We start from the raw sequence: 24,864 nt of genomic DNA, 5'->3' as shown, positions 1-24,864 counted from the left end.
GTGTGTGTGTGTGTGTGCGTGTGTCTGTGTGTGTGTGTCTGTGTGTGTGTGTGTGTGCCACTTCACCATAAGCTCTTGCCATATCCATGACTGCCGTCTGGAGGAAGACACCCTGGTCAAGCTAACTGTGTGCAGCCCTCAAAGACTGATGGAATCCAGCTGTCAGTGTGTCCACTTCCTTCTTCTCACATCTTGGCAATGATATAACGAGCGGATGAGAAAAGCAGGGGAAGGACCTCACAGCTTTTCACTCAAGAGTGCGAGCAACTCAAATATTTTGACACCTCTTAAGAATCAGAAAAGGTTTATTGCCATTGTCATCGAACACAGTTCTGCGTTAGGTGCATTATAAAACAATGACTTATAAAGTAATAATTTTAGCAACGTCTATGCATAAATGAATTATTTACTTATAGAATAAGGTAAAAAAATAATAAATAAACTTGTCTCAGTATGTACACAGATATTTAAACAAAAATGTACAGATAGTCGGAAATAGTGCAGAAAGTGAACAGTGCGTGAATAGTATTGGGTGAAGTGGCAGGTGTTAAGTGTTCATAAGTCCAACGGCAGAGGGAAAGAAACTGTTCTTGTGGCGGGAGGTTCTGGTCCAGATGGACCGTAGCCTCCTGTCTGAGGGGAGTGGCCTCCTGTCTGAGGGGAGTGGCCTCCTGTCTGAGGGGAGTGGCCTCCTGTCTGAGGGGAGTGGCCTCCTGTCTGAGGAGAGGGGCTCAAATAGTCAGTGTCCAGGGTGAGAAGGGTCAGCAGTGATCCGACCTGCTCGTCCCCGTGTCCTGGAGACATACAGGTCCTGCAGAGATAAAAGTCTGCAGCCAATCACCTTCTCAGCAGAGCGCACAATGCACTGTAGTCTCTGTTTGTCCCTGACTGTGGCTCCAGCGTACCACACGGTGATGGAGGAGGTGAGGATGGACTCAATAACGGCCGTGTAGAACTGCACCATTATCTCCGCTGGCAGCTTTGCTTTCCTCAGCTGCCGCAGGAAGTACATCCTCTGCTGGGCCTTCTTGATGAGGGAGCTGATGGTGAGCTCACACTTGAGGTCCTGCGTGCCTCTGCTGGGCCTTCTTGATGAGGGAGCTGATGGTGAGCTCACACTTGAGGTCCTGCGTGATGGTGGGCCAAGATGAGCCCGATGAGGATGGTGTCGTCCGCAAACTTGATCAGTTTTACGGAGTCATGGCTGAAGATGCAGCAGTTTGTGTACATGGGAGAAGAGCAGAGGGGGAAGTGCACAGCCCTGTGGAGCTCCTGTGCTGATAGTCTGAGTGACTGAGACCGAGACATTCTTCACCAGCCGCACACACTTTCTCCGATCCGTGAGGAAGTCAGTGATCCACCTGCAGGTGGAGTCAGGCACGTTGAGCTTGTCCTGGAGCAGAGCAGGAGGATGGTGTAGGTTCCCGGGGAGTCCAGATGCTGCAGGATGAAGTGGAGTGCCAGGTTGATGGTGTCGTCCACAGACCTGTTTGCTCTGTAGGCGAACTGCAAGGGGTCCAACAGGGGGAGGTGAAGGATTTGAGGTGGGAAAGGTCCAGACGCTCAAATGATTTCATGACTACAGACGTCAGTGCCACAGGTCTGTAGTCATTGAGTCCAGTGATCCAGGGCTTCTTGGGGACAGGGACAATGATGTACGATTTGAAGCAGGCTGGGACATGGCATGAGTCCAGGAGGTGTTAAAAATGCCAGTGATGACGGGAGTCAACTCTGCGGCAGGAGAAAAGGAGATACATACCATACCATCATTTAGCACTGTCTTGTATGTCTGTACTCCATGGGTGACGAATAGTGTCATAAACTACTATTCATAACATTTTTATATGTTATATATAATGTGTTCATTCAAAGTCAGAGAAATGGGTAAGTGCAATGGAAGTAACTAAACTGGATTAAATACAATGTAGCAATTATTCTTACCAAGACATCATCACTTGAAACTTGTCTTTCTCTGTTTTTCAGCGCTTGTTCCCATGAGGAAATTGCTCCTGAATCCTTTCTTGGCTGTTGGGACCTGTCTTAAGTGCAGTGTATGGGGACTCATATCTTGAGCAACACTCAAAAATGTAAATGTAATGTAAATCTGAAACCTAGGGTGCATATTCATAATATCTTTCTTTTTTCTGTTACCTTCATTTAGCCATGATAAGTCTCCAAGTATAGATTCATCAATTAGCTTTATTTTTATTTTTTTTAAACAACTACACACTGATGATTCCAGTTCCCTGTTGTAAAAGGTTTCATGCACAAGGAGCAGAACATTTAAAACTCAGACCTAACCTTTGGGACGGACAACAAAAATCAATCCTCAGAGTAAGAGCCTGCAGGCACCAGCGTCTTTCTGAACTATATGCCATTGTAGTTAATAACCACCATGCAAATTCCAGTCCATATACACAAGCCTTAGACAATCTGGTGGTATCCGTTCACAGGACTTCAGTTACAAAGTGTTATCAGTCTGTGGCAAGAGCAACAGTTTTGGCACTGAGTCACAGAACTCAACCATGTCCATAACTGTTTGTTGTTTCTCCCTCACTGTAGACAACATGGTGTGTGAGACAGTCCTCCAGCAGTGATGGCTGCCTTCAGCCCTCCTGTCTGTCTGTGGTGTGCTCTGCTCTCGGTGGCAGTGTCTCTGGACCTCCGTGTGGCTTATGTCACCCCCAGCGGCCTGTCCTACTACTCCTGTGTGCACGAGCCCCCGCCCTGCAGCCTGTCCACGCTGTCCGACTGCAGCTGTGAGGACCTGCAGCTGTCTTCCCCTGCCGTTCAGGTTATGCGTCTCACTGTTTGGTACACGTCGGCCTCCAGCACAGTGCGGCTTCTCAACAACTCAGTGGTAAAACATCTGACCCTCATTCGCTGTGGAACAGGTGGGTCAAGAGGAGCCGCCCCTCAAGACGCTCTGAGCCAAGATGGATATTTTGCAGTGCAGCATTTGGAGAAGCTGACTGTGGTTAATCTACAGAGGAAACCCAATCTGGAGGAGGCCCGAAACACTGGACTAGAGACAGAAAATGGAGCCGACCTAAGCACATTTGTGCACAACAGGGTCACAGACACACGCCATGGTTTAAATACAGAAACAAAAAAAGAGTTTGGGGATTTACTTCAAAGCCAGGATCTCTTTCTTGGAAGAGAGATGGGCGCTGCGTTCCACGAACAGGTCAGACTGGGAGTCATCTACAGCTCGGTGCTGTACTCTGGGTCAAAGGTCAAAGCCTACACTGTGCAGACACATATCAACAGTGATGGGCTGCTGCCTTTCCCTGAACTCCACCTGCCCCGCCTGGAGGAGGCGTCCACCATATATGTCAGCTTTGTGTACTGACATTGTTGAAAGACTGTAAACACAAAAAGTAGCAGAATACACCTCTTTTCTGTCCAACTTCCTCACCAGAAAAAAAAAAAAAGAATTTGCGCAAGAATATTTTCTCTTGTTCACCCGACATTTTGTGTATGTGAGACTGTATGTCAAATGTCTACTGTGGTCTACTCTGGCAATGTGCCAATGTTGCAACAACTTATTTATATTCTTCTCAAGAGGCATGTCCTTTATTGTACGATGGCAGCCTATAAAGGTGTTTCAGAGAAAAGTAAAAGGCACTAATATATCTTCAAGTACTTCTTTTGACAATGTTGCTTACAACAGACTGTACATTTCCCCCTAAAAGATTAAAATGAAAATATAAATAAATAAGAAAGCTGCAGACCACTTGGCCAGGCCATGTTTTACAGCTACAATAAACACCACAATCTTTTTTTTTGTGTCGATTTTGCACTTTTAGTTCAGACAAGAAGTTTCTAATGTCCACCACAAGATGGCAGCAGAGGCTTTTTAATGGAACAGTACAATGCACAAAAGTTGACCTGGGACAGATGCATAAAAGAGCCCTTCCGTTATGTTTTAATTTAATTAAATTGAAGCGTGCAATTAAATGTTATATTTTTTTCTACGGAGATGTGTAATGCAGTTGACATTTAAAATGTTCTTTATTAATAAGCTCAATTCAGGTCTTAACGTAAAATACAAAATGTATTGACAAATAAACAGCTGCTCTATGATTATTTTTCCCTTTTGCTTCATCTCGCGTTTCCTCATGTGAACAAATCGACTAATTGGTCGCTGTAAACATTATGCATTCAGCCTCCTAATTGATTAGCAATGAAAATCGGCTTTCTTTGATTTTACATAATGGTTTGTTAATCTAATTCTTTCCGTGATAATCGCTGCTTCCAGACGGACTGGAAGGACCTCCAGTCCTCTGAAGCAGCCGCACCTGCTGAGGCTGCGCAGGCTCATTAGTGCTGAATGGAGCTGATGCATGGGCTGATGGCGCCTGTTGATCCCGCACCTGAGAGGTCAGAGGTCAGCCACGTGTGCGTCACTCTTATCAACATAGTGAGCCCAAGGCGTAAGCCTAAAGCCAAGACGATGCTATGTTTGATGTTAAGTTTTGTAGACTAAAGTCATCAAGGCCAAGGCCGCACTACTGTGTGAAGCGCGTGCGTGTGTGCAAGCGGGTGTGTGCACGCGCACAACGCACACATACACGCACGCACGCGCACAACACGCGCACACGCACGCACCCCTCAGAGCGCCTCTTGTACCACCCTGCCGCCGTCTACTCCGCGCCAGTTAAGCCCTAAAACATTTTTATAATCAAGCGTTATTGTTCGTCGTCTCCTTGTGGGAGATGCGCCCATGTTCATTTTTAAAAGGGCAAATCAGCCATAATTCAGTTTATAAACTGCGGCTCGCGGGGGAGAAATGTCTGGATGAATATTCATTAGAACTGCCAGCCCAGTGATTCATTAGGCATATGTAAATATCACTCACTTTAATTGCCCCTAAACTGACTCAACATAATGTTGTCATTAGCAAATTATTACTTATTTGTGATACTAATGGTATGGTAAGGCGCACCGACCGCGGAGCCACATATACATGGTGATGGCAGCTCTTTTTATTCACGAGGCGTCTGCGAGACTGTCACGCACACGCACGTGTACGGCCATCCATCTCGTGGTGTGGGACGTACTGTACTGAGTTAGAATGGTTCATTTATGAGGCCAAGCTCCTGTTCAGAGGGTTTAGACAGACTACAGGCCTTATTTGCACATAAGACGAGAACAACTTTAAAGTTCACGTTTTATCATTAAATAAATCAAAGCTAATGTTTAATATGTTCAATGTGAAATACTGTGACTGTCTGGTCAGTCTGATATGGCCGTATCTTTTCATAAACATATAGCCTCATCTCCATTTCAGATTTACTTTGTCATAAATGCCCCACAGCTTTTAATAGCGCCATAGTTGTGTCCCATTATCTCACCTCAAACACGGAGACTGCCACATCTTCAAACAAACTACACTTTAAAAAAGTCCCAAGCTCACTGTCACTGAGTGCAAAAAAGAACCGTTTGGAGCTGTTTTATAGTGGCAGCAGCAGTTTGAAATAGCCACCATGACAAAACAGGCCACAAACCAGAGCAGGGAGAGTCGTGGCAGAGGGAGGGCTGGTAATGAATGTGTGTGTGTAAGGGAGCTAATAAAGAACTGTGATGGATGATGTCCCTTCTCCCAGAGGGACCAGTACCATGTAAATTGGCCCACACAATGCATTATGGATAAGGCAGTTGAGATTATAGCTTGTTAATGTGTCCCCCTCCTCGCCCCCCTCTTCTTACATCCCCTCTGCTTCGGCTCAGGCACAGACACGGTCACCTCATTGTCGGGCCGCCAGGGTCTTTTAGGTGCAGATGGAGCAGGAGAGAAGCGGGCGGCACGGATCTGGCAGGCTTCACCCACCAACTTTGTGAATGTGTATAATTCATTACTGTGGGGGCATAAATCAGCTCAGACACATCATGGAAACGCAGCTCCCTTTTGTAAAGCACAGAGATAGATGTGTCGTTACAAGGGTAAAGTATTATGTGGAGGGTGACGCGTAAACACATCAAACTCAATTACAAATGACTTACACCTTCACAGAATAAACTCTCCTGTCAAAGACGTTTCAGAGCAGGGATGAAGTTCAGCCTGTGGGTGGCAGACTGTGAACATTTGCTCTTTTACCTCAGAGTAGCAGCAGGGCCGGCCCAGCCTATAAGCGAACTAAGCAGCCGCGTAGGGCCCCGAGGCTTTAATAGGGCCCCCAATCTGGCAACCCGTTTTATGCGAAGTGCAAGCGCAGCGTGCGCCACTAGTGTAGTAGCGCTGCTGGCGCGGCAGCGCACACAGCGGTAACATATAACGCACAAACTGCATTTATTTGTAATGACAATCTGGCAACCGAGACACCAAACCTGCGCTGATTGGGCGCGAGCAGAACGAGAGCAAAACATAAACACAACACAACGTGGTCATCATGTCCAGAGGAATATATCCCCCCGATGCCGAAAAACGAAAGAAGAAACTTCTTGACGATGTAAAGAAACTGCAAACTCAACAACACTCTCCAGGTATTGAACTTCTCTTACAAAGAGACGGTTAATGCTGCTGTTTGAAACAACACGATTCTGTCACGTTAGTTCGCTCAGGCTGGAGGCGACGAGAGCTCTGCCCCGCGCATAATAATATGTCTGAATGAAAGATAATAAGATTAACATTTACACCAGCTCCGTAGTGTCAGCTGCAGGTGAGGCCGGTGAGGGGCGCCTATGCCCCGGGTCACTAAGAGGCGGAGATCCGGTCCGGACGAGCGCCGTCTCGTCCAGAACCTCTGATGTGAGACTTTGGAGTGAACAGTGTGCGGCCCCTGTCCCGGGCCCCTGTCCCGGGCCCCTGTCCCGGGCCCCTGTCCCGGGCCCCTGTCCCGGGCCCCTGTCCCGGGCCCCTGTCCCGGGCCCCTGTCCCGGGCCCCTGTGCAGCCTCAGTCAGAGATGAGCGGTTTGAGTTTGCGTCCCTCTCTCTCACATCACCATGTGTGAGATCAATCGTGACTCGTGATGTCTGTTTTACTTTGACTTCTTAAAGTGCAATAAGAGGAACGTAAAGGTTTATGCACGTAAGGTCCATCAGCCAATCACATCGCAGCATTGTTTCATGCAGGAGTCCAGTGTGTGACGTTCAGATCAGAACAAACATTTATATTGTAATTCACTTTTAATAGAGCAATAAAACATTTCAATTTATTTAAAAAGCATCATTAGACTATTTGTTATAAATTATAATAAATTGATAGTGAAAAATAACCAGACATATTATGATTACGTCTGTTATAGAATAATACTATATATTTTTATATAAAAGTGGCAAAGCTGCAGAAACGCAGTCTCTTCACTATAGCGAGGTTTGGACCTTCACTTCTCGTTCTGTTCATTCTCTGGGAATAACATGTTTGTTTTATCAGTGTCAATTGTTAATCAAGCAATGCTTATGCCATTTGTTTAATTTAATATAACTTGTTTTGTCACTTTAGCAAGAAGGAACAGTTGGGAGCTGTAAAAGATAAATTAGTAAGGATAACTAATACTTTTACATTTTCAGTTAAAATGAATCAATTTGACCATAAGTATTTTTCATAGCCAATATTTTATTGAGTAATTAAGTACACTAATGTATTAATAACTGGCTTTAATCATTTTCTCCTGGCACAGTTTCATCACATCATCATTTTACAGCATTACAACCTCAACATTTTACTCTTACTTTAGCCGGCTGGACCACATTAAAATGCAGCAGAAAACCCAAAAAAGGTCTGAAAATCTCTGGGGGAGGGCCCCCAGACCCCCCCTGTTCATTAGTTTAAACTAATGTGCTAATGTGGCTGTAGACCCTTAACGCCCACAAATACGCCCAAAAACATATCTGGGACGTGTGTTATTTGTACAGGGAGTAGAGGTGATGTCAGCGGAATACCAAGTTGCATTGTGGGATTTAAGTTATCAATATTTGAGCTTGTGAGGTGTTGAGAATAAACTAACTGGCAAACAGATGCCCTGGAGTTTTGGTGAACTTTGTTTGCGTTGAAGAAAGTTCCCATATGTGAATTGTTCACTGACAATGGCAATAAAACTGATTCTGATGACGTGGTGAGGGGCCCCCAAAAATGTTTTCGCTTAGGGCCCCCTGAAGGCTTGGGCCGGCCCTGAGTAGCAGTGTTGGGAAGTTACACATTAGTAGTTAGTTTGTTCAAATGTAATATTTCACTACTACTGCCTCAATGATAAAATAACTTCATTATTTGAGGAGACCTTTATTTGTAGAACCAAATAAAATAGGCTATGTGCTTGTATGTTTTACTAAATACATTTAAATACAGGGAAAGAACAAATCAGTTGTTTAAACCAGCTAAAATGACATAACACCAACAAAAAAGGGCAATAACATCTCCACAACACTGCAAACAGCTGCACATATTTGAAGCGGTTACCCAGTCATGTCTGTGGGTTTTTCACTTTCAACGTGCTCCTTGTATTAAAATGTGTCAAGCGCTCCAGAGGAAGGTTACACTCTCATCCCAAGCATTGTTTTTTGTGGTGCAAATAACTAAACAATTATTCTGCCAGTTTGTAATTTAATGACATGTATTTTTTACAACATTTGCAGAAGTTACATTTCTGCGTTCCTTAAAAATGTAATATATCACATCACAGTAACAACATATGCCAAACCGCACTGCGGGGTCAGACCAAATCTCTGACTTGTTCACTGTGGCCTAATGAAAGAGGAAGCAATCACATGTTAAAAAGCAAGTATTAACTCACTATTGGTGCGGACCTTCATGGTCAGTCGAGAAAAAGGTTAATGGTTCAAATCTGTCCCCAGCTCATGCTGACCAGAGAGGCTACTGGGCCTCAGTGGATCTACATTGCTTCACCATAAATGTTGAGTAAACAGACAGAAGTATAAAGCACACTTAAGTGTGCAGAAAAGAGTCGTGGCTCATCCTTATTTTATTGTTCTATTATTTGCACAAACTGTCTATGGAAAGAAAAGTGCTAGAACATACAAAACATATAATGATTGAGGCTAAAATATGGCACAGGCTTATCATTTTCTAACCTTACATTTACAAAACAAGTTTCTGCCATTTTTTAAAATCTCTTTTGTTGCTAGTTTGTTAATATTTTTTACTATTGACATTATACTCAATATTCTAATTTTCATAAACAACAAAAATCCACTTTTTAATAGAGCTCCCACCTTGATACTTTCTACTTGCTCAGAGAACAGCAGTGAGGTAAGATTTGTCTGTGCATTGTATGTTTTGTGGACACCAGAAGAATGCTCCAACAATATCCATTTGTTGTGTCCATGGAAAGCATTCTGAGGCCCAAATACATAGTTCTGAAGTCCAGTGGGACGTCAATACTGAAAACAATCTGTAGTGCTCTGTAGTGATATCTTTGTGTCCCAACACACAGATAATGATGAACCACTTGGCAACCACAGTTTCTCCAGCTGCCAGTATTTCCTTGTGAATAGTGGGAACTTTGGTGTTGTAATATACCGTGATACATTTTTCCAACAGAATTCTTTCCAAATGTGATTTTGTGGTCCTCCATTGAGAGTTAGTATGTGTTCCCATTCTTCATCTGTCAAAACAAAATTATATAGGCATATTAAAAGTAGAATAATACTTCACTTGACACATTGCCTATTCAAAATGTACTCAAATCAAAGTAAATAAATGAATACATTAAATTCAAGCCATTTAAACTTTTTGAAGATCGTTTTTTTTCTGAGGCCAAGGCAAGCCGATTAAGCCCTCTGTCCCAGCACCAGATGAGTATGTGTGCCGCCCCATCCTGACCTGTTATTCTCTCCTCAGCGGCGCTCCTCCACCGTCTCTTATGGAAGTGCTGTTAAGGCCAAATCAGGCTAATAATGGGGCTGTGGACAATGCTTCTCTCTCCAGCTGATCACGACCTCTTACAACGTACACTAAGCCCAGATGAGGCGCGGCGTGTGTTTTGGTGTGTGCGTTAGAGCAGACCCTCCAGGGCTGCAGTTTGTGGGTGGTGGCCCGGGCCTATTAGAATGGGTCAGTTCTCTCTCATGGACTGTTTTCACGGCTATGGAGCGGATTAGCAGCGAGAGAGAGGGTCTTGAGATTATGGTGCAGGCGCGAGGAAGCAGAGGAGTGCAGAAGACAGCAGTAGCTAATACTTGAACATTTTGAACTAACACTCAGTTTATGTGCAGTGAGAATAAACAGGGACAAACAAACATTGTCACACATTTTAAGTCATAACATTTGATGGAGTTGAGTGAGGCTGTGGAATCTAAATAATCAGGAGTAAAAATATTAACATGGGAACTAAGAAGTAACTGAAGGAAAGTATAACATACTTGTTTAAATTAAAATAAATATTACTATATTCTTTGTTATGAAATCTAAATCACATATTTTCTATAAGCAGTGATTACATAAGAGCAATTCAAGTGATTTCAGCAAAATACAAAATACTTTGTCCCCTCTATAATTTCAAAGGTCATTCAAGGACAGGCTCTTATTTGTTTCATACTTTTCTGTTAAATTTGTCTGGCCTCAGTTAAAGAGGTTTGTGGAATGGAAGTTGGTATAATGTTCGTCCATGTGTGATCCATCATAGAAATCAGAGCAGTATAAAGGTTAAAAATTACTTTTGGTTTGAAGCGTCTTGATTTTTTATATAAATATACTCAACAAACGGTGAGTCTGGGTCGTAAAACTGATTAAATGAAATTAATTAGAAAACTGCATCATGCCATTGTTTCATCTGAACTGAAATGTTTCACTTAACTTGTGTATAAAGTTCTGGAGGTTAAAGCTAATACAACGCCAACGACTACCAACATGCTGCACAGTGTGAGGGATGTGTCTCTGTACCCACTGCATTCCCATCATGCACTGCTGCTTTGACAGGCTGCTCTGCTTTAACTGCAATACATAGCTGCATTTATGGACTTCATATACTGCCGTGTTTCTGAATCGCCTTCCATAGAGATAATGACTCTGGGCAGAGCATAACATTACAAAAGTCTGAACTATTATTTTAACTGTGTCCATAAAAAAACAAACACACACATACAAAAGCAGCAGTCGCCAGTTGGTCCCAAAGAGGGAAATTTTCTTCAGAATTTCCTCAACGTCGTAAAGCGCTCGCAGTTAAGTTGTTTGTTTTTTATCCGTCTGCTCACGGATAAGGCGGGCGTTGTTTTGATTTGGGGAGACCATATGCTGCTATGTCAAACACCTGAATTTAAAGGACAACCGGATCCGCGTTCCCAGCTAATCGTCGCATCATTGGGAGCTTGTTTATCTAATGTGCCTGTTAATGTTATTTATTGGGAGTCTGCCCGCTACCCCGGCTCCTGCGTGCATGCTAAGGAGAAAGACATAAGATATGCAAATGCTAGCATCGCCTCCAACTTTGCAGCAGTAAAACAGAACATTTGCATTTGATGTAGCACATAATAAACTGGTTATTAGCATTTTAAATACGTCAAACAAACTTGAAAAATGTGGCTTGTGCTGCTGTGCTTTTTATTACGGCTGCTTGTGGTCAAAACACACATACGCTGTACAGGAAGGTGCATGACTCCAACAGCCAGTTCATAAATACACGATGGGAACAGGAGATGGACTGTTTGATAAAGTTCTTTTGTCAGTTCCATTCCTCGGCCATAAACTTTCTGGTGGAGCGCTAAAATATGCAGGAAATTAATTTTTATGTAGCATTTATCTTCTATTCTCAAAAAGATTTCAATTTGGACAGGCTCCAGCAATGATCAATGGAAGTTTTTTGATTTAGTTGGAGCAATCCAGTGACCTTCATAATTGTGTATTAATAACTCAATTCAAATAAATATATTTCAAGAATTAAAAGTCTAGTTAACTAGCATTTACTCTTGAAAGTGTGATAAACAAACAAGGATATATTGATATACTGTGAGAAATATTCTATGTATGTTCAATCAGGAGGATGCCTTTGCCTTGCTGTAATTTGGCAAATAAATACATATTGTGGATCAAACATATAGGCAACATTATCAATAGAATGGACAAGGCTATATCGATTATTAGCAGATGTGTAAAAATACTTGCAGCAAAAACAATCAGGAAAAAAATAACTCAAGTTTTAGTTCTAGACCATCTTGATTATTGCCCAATGGTCTGAGTCAAAATAAAAGATATCAGCAGACTTTAAATTATACAATATGGTGGTGCCCGTGTTGTGTTGGGATGTCTCTACTATACAAAACATCCTAAACAGTTAATATAAAATAAGTCATACAAATGTATCTAATAGATATATATTTTTAAAGGATTCTTCATCCAAAACATTTACATTCTTATTCATCTACATGCATTAAAATGTGGATTTACACAGCCAATAGCCAGAACGTGTCGAGCCATACGACTGGAATTATATGCCGAAAAATGTCATTAAAATGGAAAATAAAGAATTTGTAAAAGGTTACATGAACTGTATTTTATGAAATGCACTGCATAGTAAGTTTGACGTAGGTCACATGAATTAATTAATTAATTAATTAATTGCTGCTTTTGAGATGTCACATTCAATGACACTGTACATCTGCTTGTTTGTATATTATTTTTTCCATTGTTGATGTAAATCATGTATGGTATGGACCACTGTAAGAATATCGGCAACTTTGCAGCAGCTAAATAAGATAAGATAAGATAATCCTTTATTGTCCCACATGGGGAAATTTCATTGTTGCAACGCAGGTAGATACAGAGGTAGATACAGAGGAAAAGAACAGATCACTTATAGGAAGTTTGAAAAACCCTCTCAGTAGAAGATCTCTTATAAACAAAATGCGGAGCTAATAAAAAAATATATGTCTGATAAAATTTTGGGACAAAAGTAGTCTGACCACAGTCAACGAATTCCCTAATTCAGATGTGATATAAGGTAAGTTGTCAACCTATCACAGTTCATTGCAGCATCATTTAGTCTGTCGGTCACATGTAGTTCAGTATATACTTGGCTTTACTTGTGTGTAATCCTTTACCTTGTTAATCAATCATCTTCATATCTCTTATCATTAGTACCCTTGTTCCATAAGGGTTCGGTGTCAGGGTGTGTGCTTGTATCATAGTTGGCCTATCATCTGTCATGACTCATAGCTCCTTTATTATTGTATCACTGTCACTCTAAGAAACTAATACTCACTTATGCCACAAGCAAACCACAGCCATAGCTTCAATCCAGCACCAGCTTTTGCTTCTCCTTTTAACCATCTCATTCAGCTCGGGACAATCGGCCACCTCCCTGCGCCTCTCCTCTCAGCTCCTCGCCTCCTCTCCTGCTCATTCTACTGGCTGTGTCACTTTGTGTCTGCTTTGGCCATGAGCAATGGGTGCACATGACCAGAAAATGAGGCAGGGGTCCCCATACAAGCCGCCTGTTTGTGTGTTTGGAGAGATTAAACATGTGTGGTGTAAGCCAGGGGGGACAGGGGGACAGTGACACAGAGTGGGTAAGTAGTAGGTTACCACTCAACTGTTGGAGTATCAAGGTTACAAGTGACATATGGTCTTTAGTGTAACCTTTACAGAATTGTGTGCAACAAAATGCATTTTACTGTGCCTAATTTCATCAGAAGATTGCTATAAGAAGAAGAGTAAAGAGACAAACTCAAGAAGAAAGTCACCAGGAGAGACAATTAAAGTAGGAGAGTCATAATTTATACGTTCCTGTCTCTGTCTCAGAAACAACAGAAATGTAAAATGTGAACCAAATTAAAGAGCAACATATCAGCTATTTTTGGTCTTTGCATTACTTCTTTCTATCTTGTAAACACCTAGAGCCATATTTTGCTCCCAGACTTTGTGATAACAGGACAAGATAACCGTCCAGGGATTCTGCTACTTCTACTATTTCTGCTAATTCAACTCAGTATAACTAGAAAAACCCACTTAATCAGGACAAAGATCATATTAGTTCATATTCATACAGAAGTGCAGACCCTAGTCTGTGCAGACTCCTGTTCTAACTTTATTCGTTTTTTCCCTCTAAAATCAATATATTCTGTCAGATCAGGCAGTTACAGTAAGATGCAGGTTGATGTCACTGACATGTTAAAGATAAATTAAACACTTATAACATGATAAAGTTAATGTATATAATGCATTGTCCCTGGCTCAAAAAGTATGAATAAAACTAGCTTCACCACAGGACACTTCTGTGTTTGGAAAGGCAAGTGTATCTCAATCCTAATGCTAATTAATAACTAATACTTTAGGGCACAGTAAATATAAAAATCAAATAAATGAAAGTAACAAACTGACATGATCTTCACATAAAAAATGGGCAGATTCAACTTTAATTTTTGTTTGTTTGTTTATTCAATATTTGCATTTGAATAAAAGTTATGACTAGCTTTGAGACACAGTAGCTAGCCAGCGGGCTTTTGTACCCCTTATATCTAATTGAAGATTACTAAAAAGTAATCCATAAACCCAATTCTCCTGGTAATTTGAGCTCAACAGCTGCCCTGGGGCAGACTGATGGGAGCGAGGCTGCCAATCTGCGACATTGGCCGCTCTTACCACCACCACCACCACCAAACACTCACACTCTCAATGCTCGAGGTGGAAGCTAAGCATGGCCTGTTAGTGTTGCGATTATTGTGAGAAGAAAAAAAAAAAAAACACAGTAAAAATACTGTAATGTGACCAGCTTTATGAAATAAGATAAGATAAGATAAGATATTCCTTTATTGTCCCACATGGGGAAATTTCATTGACGCAGGTAGATACAGAGGTAGATACAGAGGAAAAGAACAGATCAATTATAGGAAGTTTGAAAAAATACAATTTTCTGATGATAAAGTAAAGTTAATAGGTTGATAATACACGTATAATATGTAAGCTAACACAAACTGCCAGCTATAAAAGCTTTCTACATTTTATGTTGAGTATCGAGTATAGACTGAACTTAAGAGGTTTGTCAAAGGTGGAGGAAGATATTTGAGTTTAAAATGATTTTTAAACATATTCCAATCTCGTAATCAAAATGTTTCACACACTTGTCTTTTAAAAGTGGTGACTGCATTAAAACATGATATGAAGGTGTGCTTTAGAATTATCAAAACATTGGTTTGACTTGTTTTTGCCTAATTAAGCCCAATGTCTTCCCAGGAACAAAACAGACTCACAAATATTAATTAGTCTCGCCATATTCATGCTCCTTAGCTCTGTGGTTAACAGGATTTCATGGTTTGATCATCCTTCTGATTAAAGGCTTCCCGTAATTTGAAGGTTTGTTTACTTTGCTGACAGAGAAGAGAAAGACACAAATCTTATTGATATCTACTTTTAGGCAAACTTAGTTCAAAGAAGAATGGGCCTAAAAATACTTTTAATGAGGCTGAGGCTTTTACGTAGCTTCACTTTAATGTCCTCCATCTGCCATTCAAATGTGAAATGTGAAACTTTATGCTCTTATTACCATGTACTTTTACTTTCATTTCATTCAACATTTCTTTCCGGATTTTCAGAAACGAAAATTACTATTTATTTATCCAGCTTCTTCCGCTTATTCGGGGGTGGGTCACGGGGGCAGCAGTCTAAGCAGGGACTCCCCTCTCCCCAGACACCTCCCCGAGCTCCTCCGGGGGATCCCCGAGGCGTTCCCAGGCCAGCCGAGAGACATAGTCCCTCCAGCGTGTCCTGTGTCTTCCCCGGGGCCTCTTCCCGGTGGGACATGCCCGAAACACCTCCCCAGGGAGGCGCCCAGGAGGCATCCGGAACAGATGCCCGAGTCACCTCAGCTGGCTCCTCTCGACGTGGAGGAGCAGCGGCTCTACTCCGAGCTCCCTTCATGTGACTGAGCTTCTCAGCCACCCGGCCGTGGAAACTCATTTTGACCGCTTGTATCCTCAATCTTGAGGGCAGGAGGAGCGTAGACCGACCGGTAAATCTAGAGCTTTGCCTTTCGACTCAGCTCCTTCTTCACCACAACGGTCCGCCTGTCGATCTCACGCTCCATCCTTCCCTCCCTCGTGAACAAGACCCCGAGATACTTGAACTCCTCCACTTGGGGCAAGGACTCTCCACCCACCTGGAGAAGGCAAGCCACCTTTTTCCGGTCGAGAACCATGGCCTCGGATTTGGAGGTGCTGATTCTCATCCCAGCCGCTTCACACTCGGCTGCAAACCGTCCCAGTGCATGTTGCAGGTCCGGGTTTGATGGAGCCATCAGGACAACATCGTCTGCAAACAGCAGAGATGAGATCCTGTGGTCCCCAAACCGGACACCCTCCGACCCCTGACTGCGCCTAGAAATGTTGTCCATAAAAACAATGAACAGAACCGGTGACAAAGGGCAGCCCTTGCGTAAACCAACATGCACTGGGAACAGGTCTGACTTACTGCCGGCAATGCAAACACCGCTCCTGTCACTATTTATTTATTCACATATAATTTGTCTGTGTTTTTTTTTTTGTTCTCTCCAAAATAAGTATTTTTTAATGCAATTTCTTGGTGGTTTGGATGGAAGTGCAACTTATTATGCAAGGGGAAAGAGTTTAAGGGGAAAGGGTTATGATGATGATTGGTATTAGGCTGTATAGCTTTACAACATGGTGACAGACAAAGGGTTTTCATGTCTGGGGTCACTGTATCAGTGTGGAGCAACCTTCAGCCATGGCACTGAGTGTTCCTGCAGCGTACATTGTATCACCTCTTTACTTCTCTCCTCCCTTCTCTCTGTACACTACAGCCAGCAGGGTGCTCTCCGGGCCCTCACTGTGCGCCAGGGAACACCTCGTTTCTTCTGTACTGCGCTAGGCTCATTAGGCCTGGCCCACCCACCAGAGAGACTGCCTCTGCTGCTGCTGCTGCGAGTGTCTGATCTAAAGGAGCACATCTCTGTTAACACTGTGAACTTTGCAGACTGACCGTTGGCCGTCTGGAAAACTGAGAGAGCCCACTTCTGTAGGAGAGCTTCCAGTCTGAGGCAGAGGAGAAAAAACCCTGCACTCAAATTTGAAGGCAAAATGATTTGATTCAAATGTTTTGATGATAATCCAAATTATCATGGCCAGAAAAAGAATTTGATAAAAACAATTATCAGATAACCCAATAATTCAATCTGATGTTTGATGTGTGCGTTGTGGATATTGATCAATTTATGCACAAAAGGAATCTGATCAAAATCTGCTGGTGAAGTGTGTTAGTTTATCAATTGATATTTGTATTTGGAAGACAAAGTACAGTGACTTTCAAAAAAACATTTTCTGAGTTTGCCCTTTTTACAAAACTTCTACGCGTGTAAACAACACAACACAGCATTTTCAAATGTGGTTTACTATGAGTTTAGTTACTTTTAATTTATAAAAAATTAAAAAGTAAAATAAAAGAACACAGATCAGAACATTTTTACATACTTAATCATGTAGTCTGGCATAGTTATTTGGTCCAAAGTCTATTAAATTGGTCAAATAAGTCTTAATGTAATTTTAACCATTCTTTAAATGTCAGCTATACTTTTGGTTCAGTTAGTTCAGAACACAATAAAGGTATCCATTTATTGTGTTCATGGCAGGAGTTTTGAGGCCCAAATACATCGTTCTAAAATCAATGCCAAAGCTGAAAACAATCTGCAGTGCGTGTCCTTTAGAACAGCAGCTGCTATAATATCATGCTGAAACATGTCACAAATTAAGGTAAAAATACATGTCCTTATTCTCTGATTTGAGATTAAAAAATATAAATCAAATATCTGAAAGAAGACATTCAAAAATAATAAATCAATTCTTAAAACAATCCTTTTAGTCATTTTTGTACCAATTCCAATAGAACTGAACAGCCATCCAGACTCATACATTCCCTCAGAGACACATGTTGGTCCTATGTCACCTCAGTCTCCTTCCCACATTAGCCCTGCACTTTGGCGGGATTAGGAACACTTTCTCTGTGTGTGTGGGGAAGCCCCCTCCAACACAAAGAAACACTTGGGGACAGGATTAGCTGGTTTACAGCGGATTCACATATGTCCAGTTCAACCAATTGGTATTCAAAGCTTTACACTTTCTAATGCCACCAAGAGAGAGCAAAGACTTTCGCCGCACCTTTATGAGCAAGACTCTTTTGCTGGACCAACAATAAGAAACGTGAATGCAGGTTTTTAATGCTTCAACTCGGGGGTTCTCATTGGTGGATAATAATCTGTGACAGTTTTTCTGGGGGTTTGGAGCAGGAAGATGGAGGAGGGATGAGGGATATGGAGCTGCTGGTGGTCAGAGTTTGTCCACATGTTTTTGTTAAGGCCTTCTTCTCTCCAGCATCACCACAAAACCAATCTGGAGTGGAGAGAGAGAGCAGGCACTGGAACAATACTAAAAGACCTTAAGTGTTGTGTTTTAAGTCTTAATTCATGTACTGCACTGATTATTGTCTGAATATGTCACCAAAGTTTTTTTTTTTTTAGTCAAGTAAAAATGCTAGTAAATGCTGAGGGCTTTTGAACAATAATATTGTTTTACTGTATGGCTTTATTTTCATTGACTAGAATAGTCTACTACTTGTAGTAATAGTTTAATAATGATAATCATTATAATAATAATAATCATAACATTATTAGTATTGCTAATTATTAATGTTCTTATTATATTACTATTCTTCTTATTCTTCTTATTCTTCTTATTCTTCTTATTCTTCTTATTCTTATTATTCTTATTATTATCATTATTAGCACATGGGTGTGCGGTGCCGCCGCTAGCCCCGGAGCATCTGCCTCTCCCTGCGGACCACTGGACCACTGCTCCCGCCTAGGAGCCTCAGCGGGGAGAACCAGCCCAGCAGCAAATTTGTTCAGATATTTTTTGTAAGGCCTATTGTTTTGTTTAGCATATAGGCCAATACAGAAGTAGCCTATACTGGGCATAAAACGTGTTATAGTATTTTATTTTCACAGCTCTCTCAAAGCCAATTTTATATTCAATAGTTTAATCCAAAAGAAGTAAACAGAATAGAATAATAAAATGAAAGACAACTGACCGTTCATGCGTCCAAAAGAGAAATTGTTAGGCTAACAGCCTATAAGCTAATATAAGACAACAAAATATAAATATATTTATAAGTTTGTGCACGAAAAAGAACCCTAAAGTTACATCAAAATGTATTTACGTTTGAAAGAAAAAGGGAAAAGAAAGAAGAACGCAGTGCGCGGGGAACAGAGGCGCTGCGCCCCCGACCGTGCACTGAGAATGGCAGTGAATGGGACAGTCCCAGCTCACCGCCCCTTCCCCGGCAACTCTTCCACCCACGGCCGAATAGGAAAGCTCGGAGCCTGCGCGCGTATAAATAGCCTGTGAAGGAGCTTTGCTGCACAGTCACACATTGAGACGCGCACAGGACAGTTGAGCTGTACTCCGCACGGACAGAGGAGAGAGAGTCAGGAGAGAGAGGGAGGACCCCGGCCCACGCGCACATAAAATGAATTCCGACTCCAGCGCGAGCAGCAGAGCATCTTCCCCGGACATGGATGACATGTTCTTACGCGAGCACCACCATCTCCCGCACCTCCACGTGGCTTCCTCCGTGTCCTCCACGTCAAACAGCGAGCGCCACAAGATGACCCCAGAACACCTGCGCTCCGGGGACAAGAACAGCAGTAAATACAAGCTGAAGAAGCAGGTCACTGAAGAGGAGATGTACCAACTACGACTCAAAATCAACGGCCGAGAGCGCAAACGCATGCACGACCTGAACCTGGCCATGGACGGGCTGCGTGAGGTGATGCCCTACGCGCACGGGCCCTCGGTGCGGAAGCTGTCAAAGATCGCCACACTCCTCCTCGCGCGGAACTACATCCTGATGCTCACGAGCTCCTTGGACGAAATGAAGCGGCTCGTGGGAGAGATCTACGGTGGGCAACACTCGGCCTTCCACTGCGGGACAGTGGGGGGACCCCATTCTGGGGGCCACTCGGGAGGGCCCGTGGCGGCAGCTGTAGCAGCGGCGGCAGCGGCGCATCAGGTTCACCCGCTGCTCTCCACCTCTGCCTCCGGGTCTCTGCCTGGCTCTCTTCCCGGGCTGGGCTCTATGAGACCCCCGCACCTGATGAAGGGCTCGCCTGTTCCTACCGCGCTGCCCCTGGGCCCAGGCTTCCATCACTGGGCAGGACTGCCGTGCCCCTGCTCCATCTGCCAGCCTCCACCGCACATCCCCATCTCATCCAGCGGCCTCACGAGGCTCACGGCCGACAGCATTAAGGACAGCATGAAATAACGCACTATGTCAGACAGAGACTATGTCAAACACTGTATAAAGTTTATATAGAACATGTACATATGTTGTATTATAGAGAGTGTCTGGGCATCGCTGCATGCTGTGTATGTTTTCTTGATTTGACTAAAAGAGGAACTTTATTTTTCCTTGTAACAAGGACTTATCGTTTTGCCAGAGGTAAAAGGTGGACCTGGTGTTGAGTTGTGTCTTGTGTTACGCAGTGGCACTTGACTCTGCTGCATGGACTTCTTTATTTCATTATCATTTTGTGAAAACGAAGAGTGCACTGTGCCTTGTACCAAGGACTTACTGTATCATTTGTGTGTTGTCTGCGTCACTGCGCTCAATCTTTTCGGCATGTTAAAACAGCACTGACCGCAGCATGGCCGTTTGCTTCACAGAATTTCTTATGCCAGAAACCAGTGTGTTTATTTTTGTACATTGTTGATGAATAATGATATTTATTATTACAAGCTCATGGAAATATTTCAATAAAATCCAGATTAAGACCATATATTTCTGAGTTTCTCTTTCTTTCCTGCAGCATCTTTCTACATTGCCCTCACGTGTTTCACCCGCTTACACATTTAGCAAATTAGACCAAAATTAAATAGCCCACCAATTACAACTAACAATATATTATTGCTTTGTATATATTTTCTCTGCAAGTTTACGAAGTCCAAATAAATTGTACAGGCCTGAATATGCATTTTACAGTCACGTCCAACAGAACAAAACTATTCACAAAAATAAAGGTAGGTATATGAAGATAAATATTAATTCTAAAAACACAGCACATATTTTGTTTGCTTTATGGTCATTGTACCGTTTATAAAAAGGTAATAGGCCTATAGGCCGACAAATGTTTAGGAAGACGCCTATTGAAATATATTGGCCTTCAGTAAGCCTATCCCCGCAGCACTCGTGGGTTCATAGCTAGAGACATTGTCATATCTGTAAGACACTGTTTGGTAAAAGGTAAACAATGAAGCGCAGAGGGCCCCGCGCACGCGCTAATGGAGCGCAGCTGAACAGGTCCCTGCGCACCCGAGCGGTTTGTTGCGCGCCGTGTCCCTTGGGTGCTCGCTTTTCTCATCTCTGTACAGACAGAATGTATGTTTGTGGAGATTACAAGTTAATTGTTCACGGGGGACCAGCTGAGGGAAAGACATCAGAGCGCGAGGCGCACGGGATTACAGGTTTCTAAACTGCACCAGATATTCAGACCACCGCCGCGGCCTCGGCCAATGTGTAAATGAGCACGGATTAAAACAGAACGAAGCCTTTTGAAACTTATTGGGAGCTCGGTGTGTGTTTGTGTCTGAGTTGGAGCAGCGCTGAAAGACTTCGCACTTCTCTTTTTGTCTTTAGGAATGAGCACAGAGCGCGCGAACAGCCAGATGGGATGTAAATAGCTGGGAAGCTGCAATGGCCTTTTAAGCGCACAACACTGACACGGATGTTGTCAAGGGAAGCTGGTAGTTTGTGAGTTAATAGTCATGAGCCTGGGTAATTACTTAAGGTTTATTATGCCCGGCTTTCAAAGGAAATGGACTCTTCAATGGGTGCAGAAATACTTCTTAATTCTGGCTAATTAGGAGCCAAGTTAAGCAAAGACAACTGCTGTCAGTGAGCACCGTGTTTCAGGCTGACACCAGCACCACGAGCACTGAGCACATGTAAATGAGGAGATTTCAGAGCCGACTGAAAGCGGGATGGTGTAAAAGAAATGTCTGTCACTCAGAAGATTATAAAAAAGGGTGGATGTTGTTGCATTTAATTGGCAGCTGTTTACTAAATCAATCTTTTAATTTGTTTTCTTAGCAGCATTTGACCCATTGGGAAGTTGCAATATAATCAATGAAATGTGGATGTTTGTCCAATCCAAAACAACAGCATTAACCAAACAGGTCCCGCTGTTTTTATAATTATAGTAACTTATGGAGATGGTTTGTGTAATATTTTTTTGACTGCAATTTTTAAAGAAACGTTGGTTTGTTGTGGCCTATTCCAAAATTGATAAGATAACATTATATTTGTATAGTCTGTATAGTAACTTTATGAAACTCAGAGCATGTTTATGAAGTGTTTCTCTCTTACAAGGCCCGATGCAGCTGCGGGCCACTGCATTAACCCCGAATGAACAATGTGAGCCATAACCTCCCCATAAATCCTGCCTACTTTGCTTTTAAAACAGTGATGTCTGAGTGGACTTGTAGATGTCAAGGGGTCTTTTCAGGAGGCTTGATAAAGTGCAGCTTCTTCCACAGAGCGCACACCTGTTACTATAGGAGGCACTGAGGTCTAACACTTTGGAGAAGCCTATAGCCTTTGTCTGGACACTTCTTTCGATGCTTTGGACACATGCTAACAAGGGCCTATACAAAACAAGTGCCTATAAATTACACATTTATAATCATTTAAAAAACAGTATAATTAATGCTTATGAGGGAAGATATGATCAAGACCGAACCTTTTAACTGTTTTTTTTTATGTAAGTAAAGAAACAAAACACACAAGTTGATATTTGAAAGCAGTGTTAGACAGTGCTCACTAAAATAGATCAGATTTTAGTATTATGAGAGGTTTGGCTGGTGTGTTTCTTGCTTAAAGCCTTGTGCCTGCAGCTAGCAATTGAAAATAAATTTCCTCATGATCAGGGTCAGTGGCCTCAAGCAGAAGTCTTTCTCTAGAACAAAAGCAGTTGAGTGGATAACTTATTGACCATGTGTGACAGCTGATTAGAAGCGCCAGCCCGTCTTCTGTCTAGATGTAGTTAGTGAAGCAGGTGCACGGTCCATTCTCTCTCCCTCTACCCCAAACTGCCCTAAGGGAAGCCCCCCAGGGACCCCTCCCACTCCTCTATCCCATAACCCACCGGTCCCTCAGCTGATTCAGCACAGAATGTTTAACCCATACTGCCAAAACAGAAAGCATATTTCCATCATAAGAGCTGTTCTGCCATAGCCATTAGCGACAGGCCTCATTTGCATGTTAATTGTGCAGTGAGGAGGTGCTGTTTACACTTCCTTTTGTCCATCCAGGGTCGCCGCGACGGAGTAGGAGGAGAGCGACATACGTGTGCGGTCTTTTTATATCAGGCTGGATGTGTCATCTGCTGCTAGATGCTGTCAGTGATTATGAGCTGTGGATATACAAGAGTGTCTGAGACATTAAAGAGATGGACATTAGTGGGCAACGACTTCAATTTAAGTGAATACGCCTCAACATGGAACAACCGAAAAGTTGGCATTTCAATCTCCGCTCTGGCCAGTTTGATGTTGTGTTCTTGAAAAATGAATGGAGTGATTCGTCCAAAGCACTTAAAAAAGGAAAATGTCCCTCCAATTATTGATTATTAAAAGTTTATGGGAAAAGTTAATGCTTCACTGAAAAAAATGAAAAGTTGATTATTACAATAAAAATGCAAAGCAACATTTTTACAACTTTTAAAAAGCAAACTCAGAGTCTTGAGAAGAGTCTGAACTTAGTAGTTTAATTGATTTGACAATAATTCTGTTGACAGTACTTATGGCATTTTATTAGTTGCTTTTTGTTTTTAAAAATGCATGTATTCAAAAAAGTTAGGATTTATAAAGTTAAAATTTCACTGTCACAAAAATGCAGATGTCTCAATAGGTCTCGGAACAAACTTTAAACAAAAATCAATTGTGGTTGCAACTTATCACCACTTAAAACCAACAGATGCTGCAGGCGGAATTTGTCACTGTCATTTTTAAATATATGAAAAGCAGCAGACAATGGATTTTTCACCACCTAGCAACACATTGTGTATAATGAATGGCCTGGACCACATCTGTAACGCATTAGGAAACGCTTAATAACGCTATCTATCACACCTTATGGATACTTTCACAAACATTGGTGCCATAAATCGTCTGAAAGTTTCACCTCAACCAGTTTCTGCACACTGATGTTATACAATTGGACTTTATATTTGTAAATCTTTTTTATAGAGAAAAACATAACACAAATTACACAAACCAAAATGCATGCTGCATTCAAACTGTGCAGAATAAATAGACTGACGTTGCCATTCGTTGACACACCAGCTCGTTCTGGTACAACATAAATACAGCTTTCGGTGGACAGAAAGTGGCCGTATGTGTCAGCGGTAATGTCCTCCCCACAGTGACTGACAGATGGCCTTCAGTGCTCGGCTGTAAAAAAAAAAAACTGAAAAAAAGAAATGCTCGCTACGAGTGTTTGACGCCGTGCCAGAGCGCCTGCAGTTTGGAGACTCCCCGTGAGAATGAAACTGTCCTGACACCGCTCAAAACCAACTGTCCTTGATTGTCAACTGTGTGTAAATGAGTTAGCGAGGCCAGGGGGACACAGATGTTACAGCGATACAGCCCAATTTGTATAGATTTGAGGAAAGATCCAATTATTACCGTACAATATTATAAGTTAAAATGTATGCAAAACAGACTCTTCACAAGACGTAAAACATTCATGAAGGATTGTAAAAGATGAGAGTGTTTGGTCTGACTGTTTGTACCTATATCACATTCACACTTCATTGGCTCTTTAAAAAAAATATCTAATGTGACCAAAACATTGAAGAAATGACAAAAAGCATTCGATTTAAACTAGGGCTGAAAGTAACGATCATTTTGCTAAC

General features: G+C 42.3%; 2 protein-coding genes across 3 annotated transcripts in view; both read left to right on the top strand.

Moving 5' to 3' along the window:
* The window catches only part of LOC140351539 (uncharacterized), a 12,178-nt gene extending 8,812 nt beyond the window's left edge, over positions 1-3,366 (top strand). Inside the window, exons 2-3 of one of the 2 annotated variants that reach the window (XM_072437389.1) lie at positions 1,984-2,087; positions 2,563-3,366. In XM_072437389.1, coding sequence (XP_072293490.1) covers positions 2,597-3,352 — 756 coding nt within the window. In that variant the 5' untranslated portion in view covers positions 1,984-2,087; positions 2,563-2,596 and the 3' untranslated portion in view covers positions 3,353-3,366. The remainder of the gene's footprint in view (positions 1-1,983; positions 2,088-2,562) is intronic. The other variant, XM_072437390.1, reaches the window with a different exon arrangement.
* A 15,878-nt stretch (positions 3,367-19,244) lies between these two features.
* olig3 (oligodendrocyte transcription factor 3) lies at positions 19,245-20,731 on the top strand. The gene has a single exon (XM_072436848.1). It carries the CDS (start codon positions 19,425-19,427, stop codon positions 20,217-20,219), a length of 795 nt encoding a protein of 264 aa, XP_072292949.1. The 5' UTR covers positions 19,245-19,424; the 3' UTR covers positions 20,220-20,731.
* The last annotated feature ends 4,133 nt before the right edge of the window (positions 20,732-24,864 follow it).

The sequence above is a fragment of the Eucyclogobius newberryi genome, unplaced genomic scaffold (assembly GCF_026437365.1).
Source record: "Eucyclogobius newberryi isolate DKJ021-1_F unplaced genomic scaffold, fEucNew1.0.hap1 SCAF_8, whole genome shotgun sequence".
In the NCBI taxonomy this organism is placed as follows: domain Eukaryota; kingdom Metazoa; phylum Chordata; class Actinopteri; order Gobiiformes; family Gobiidae; genus Eucyclogobius; species Eucyclogobius newberryi.
The sequence above is the reverse complement of the archived record's forward strand: the minus strand, read 5'-3'. Positions and strand labels throughout refer to the sequence as shown.

Coding starts and splice junctions, on each gene's coding strand:
- olig3 (XM_072436848.1), top strand. CDS start 19,425: ATGAATTCCGACTCCAGCGCGAGCAGCAGAGCATCTTCCCCGGACATG.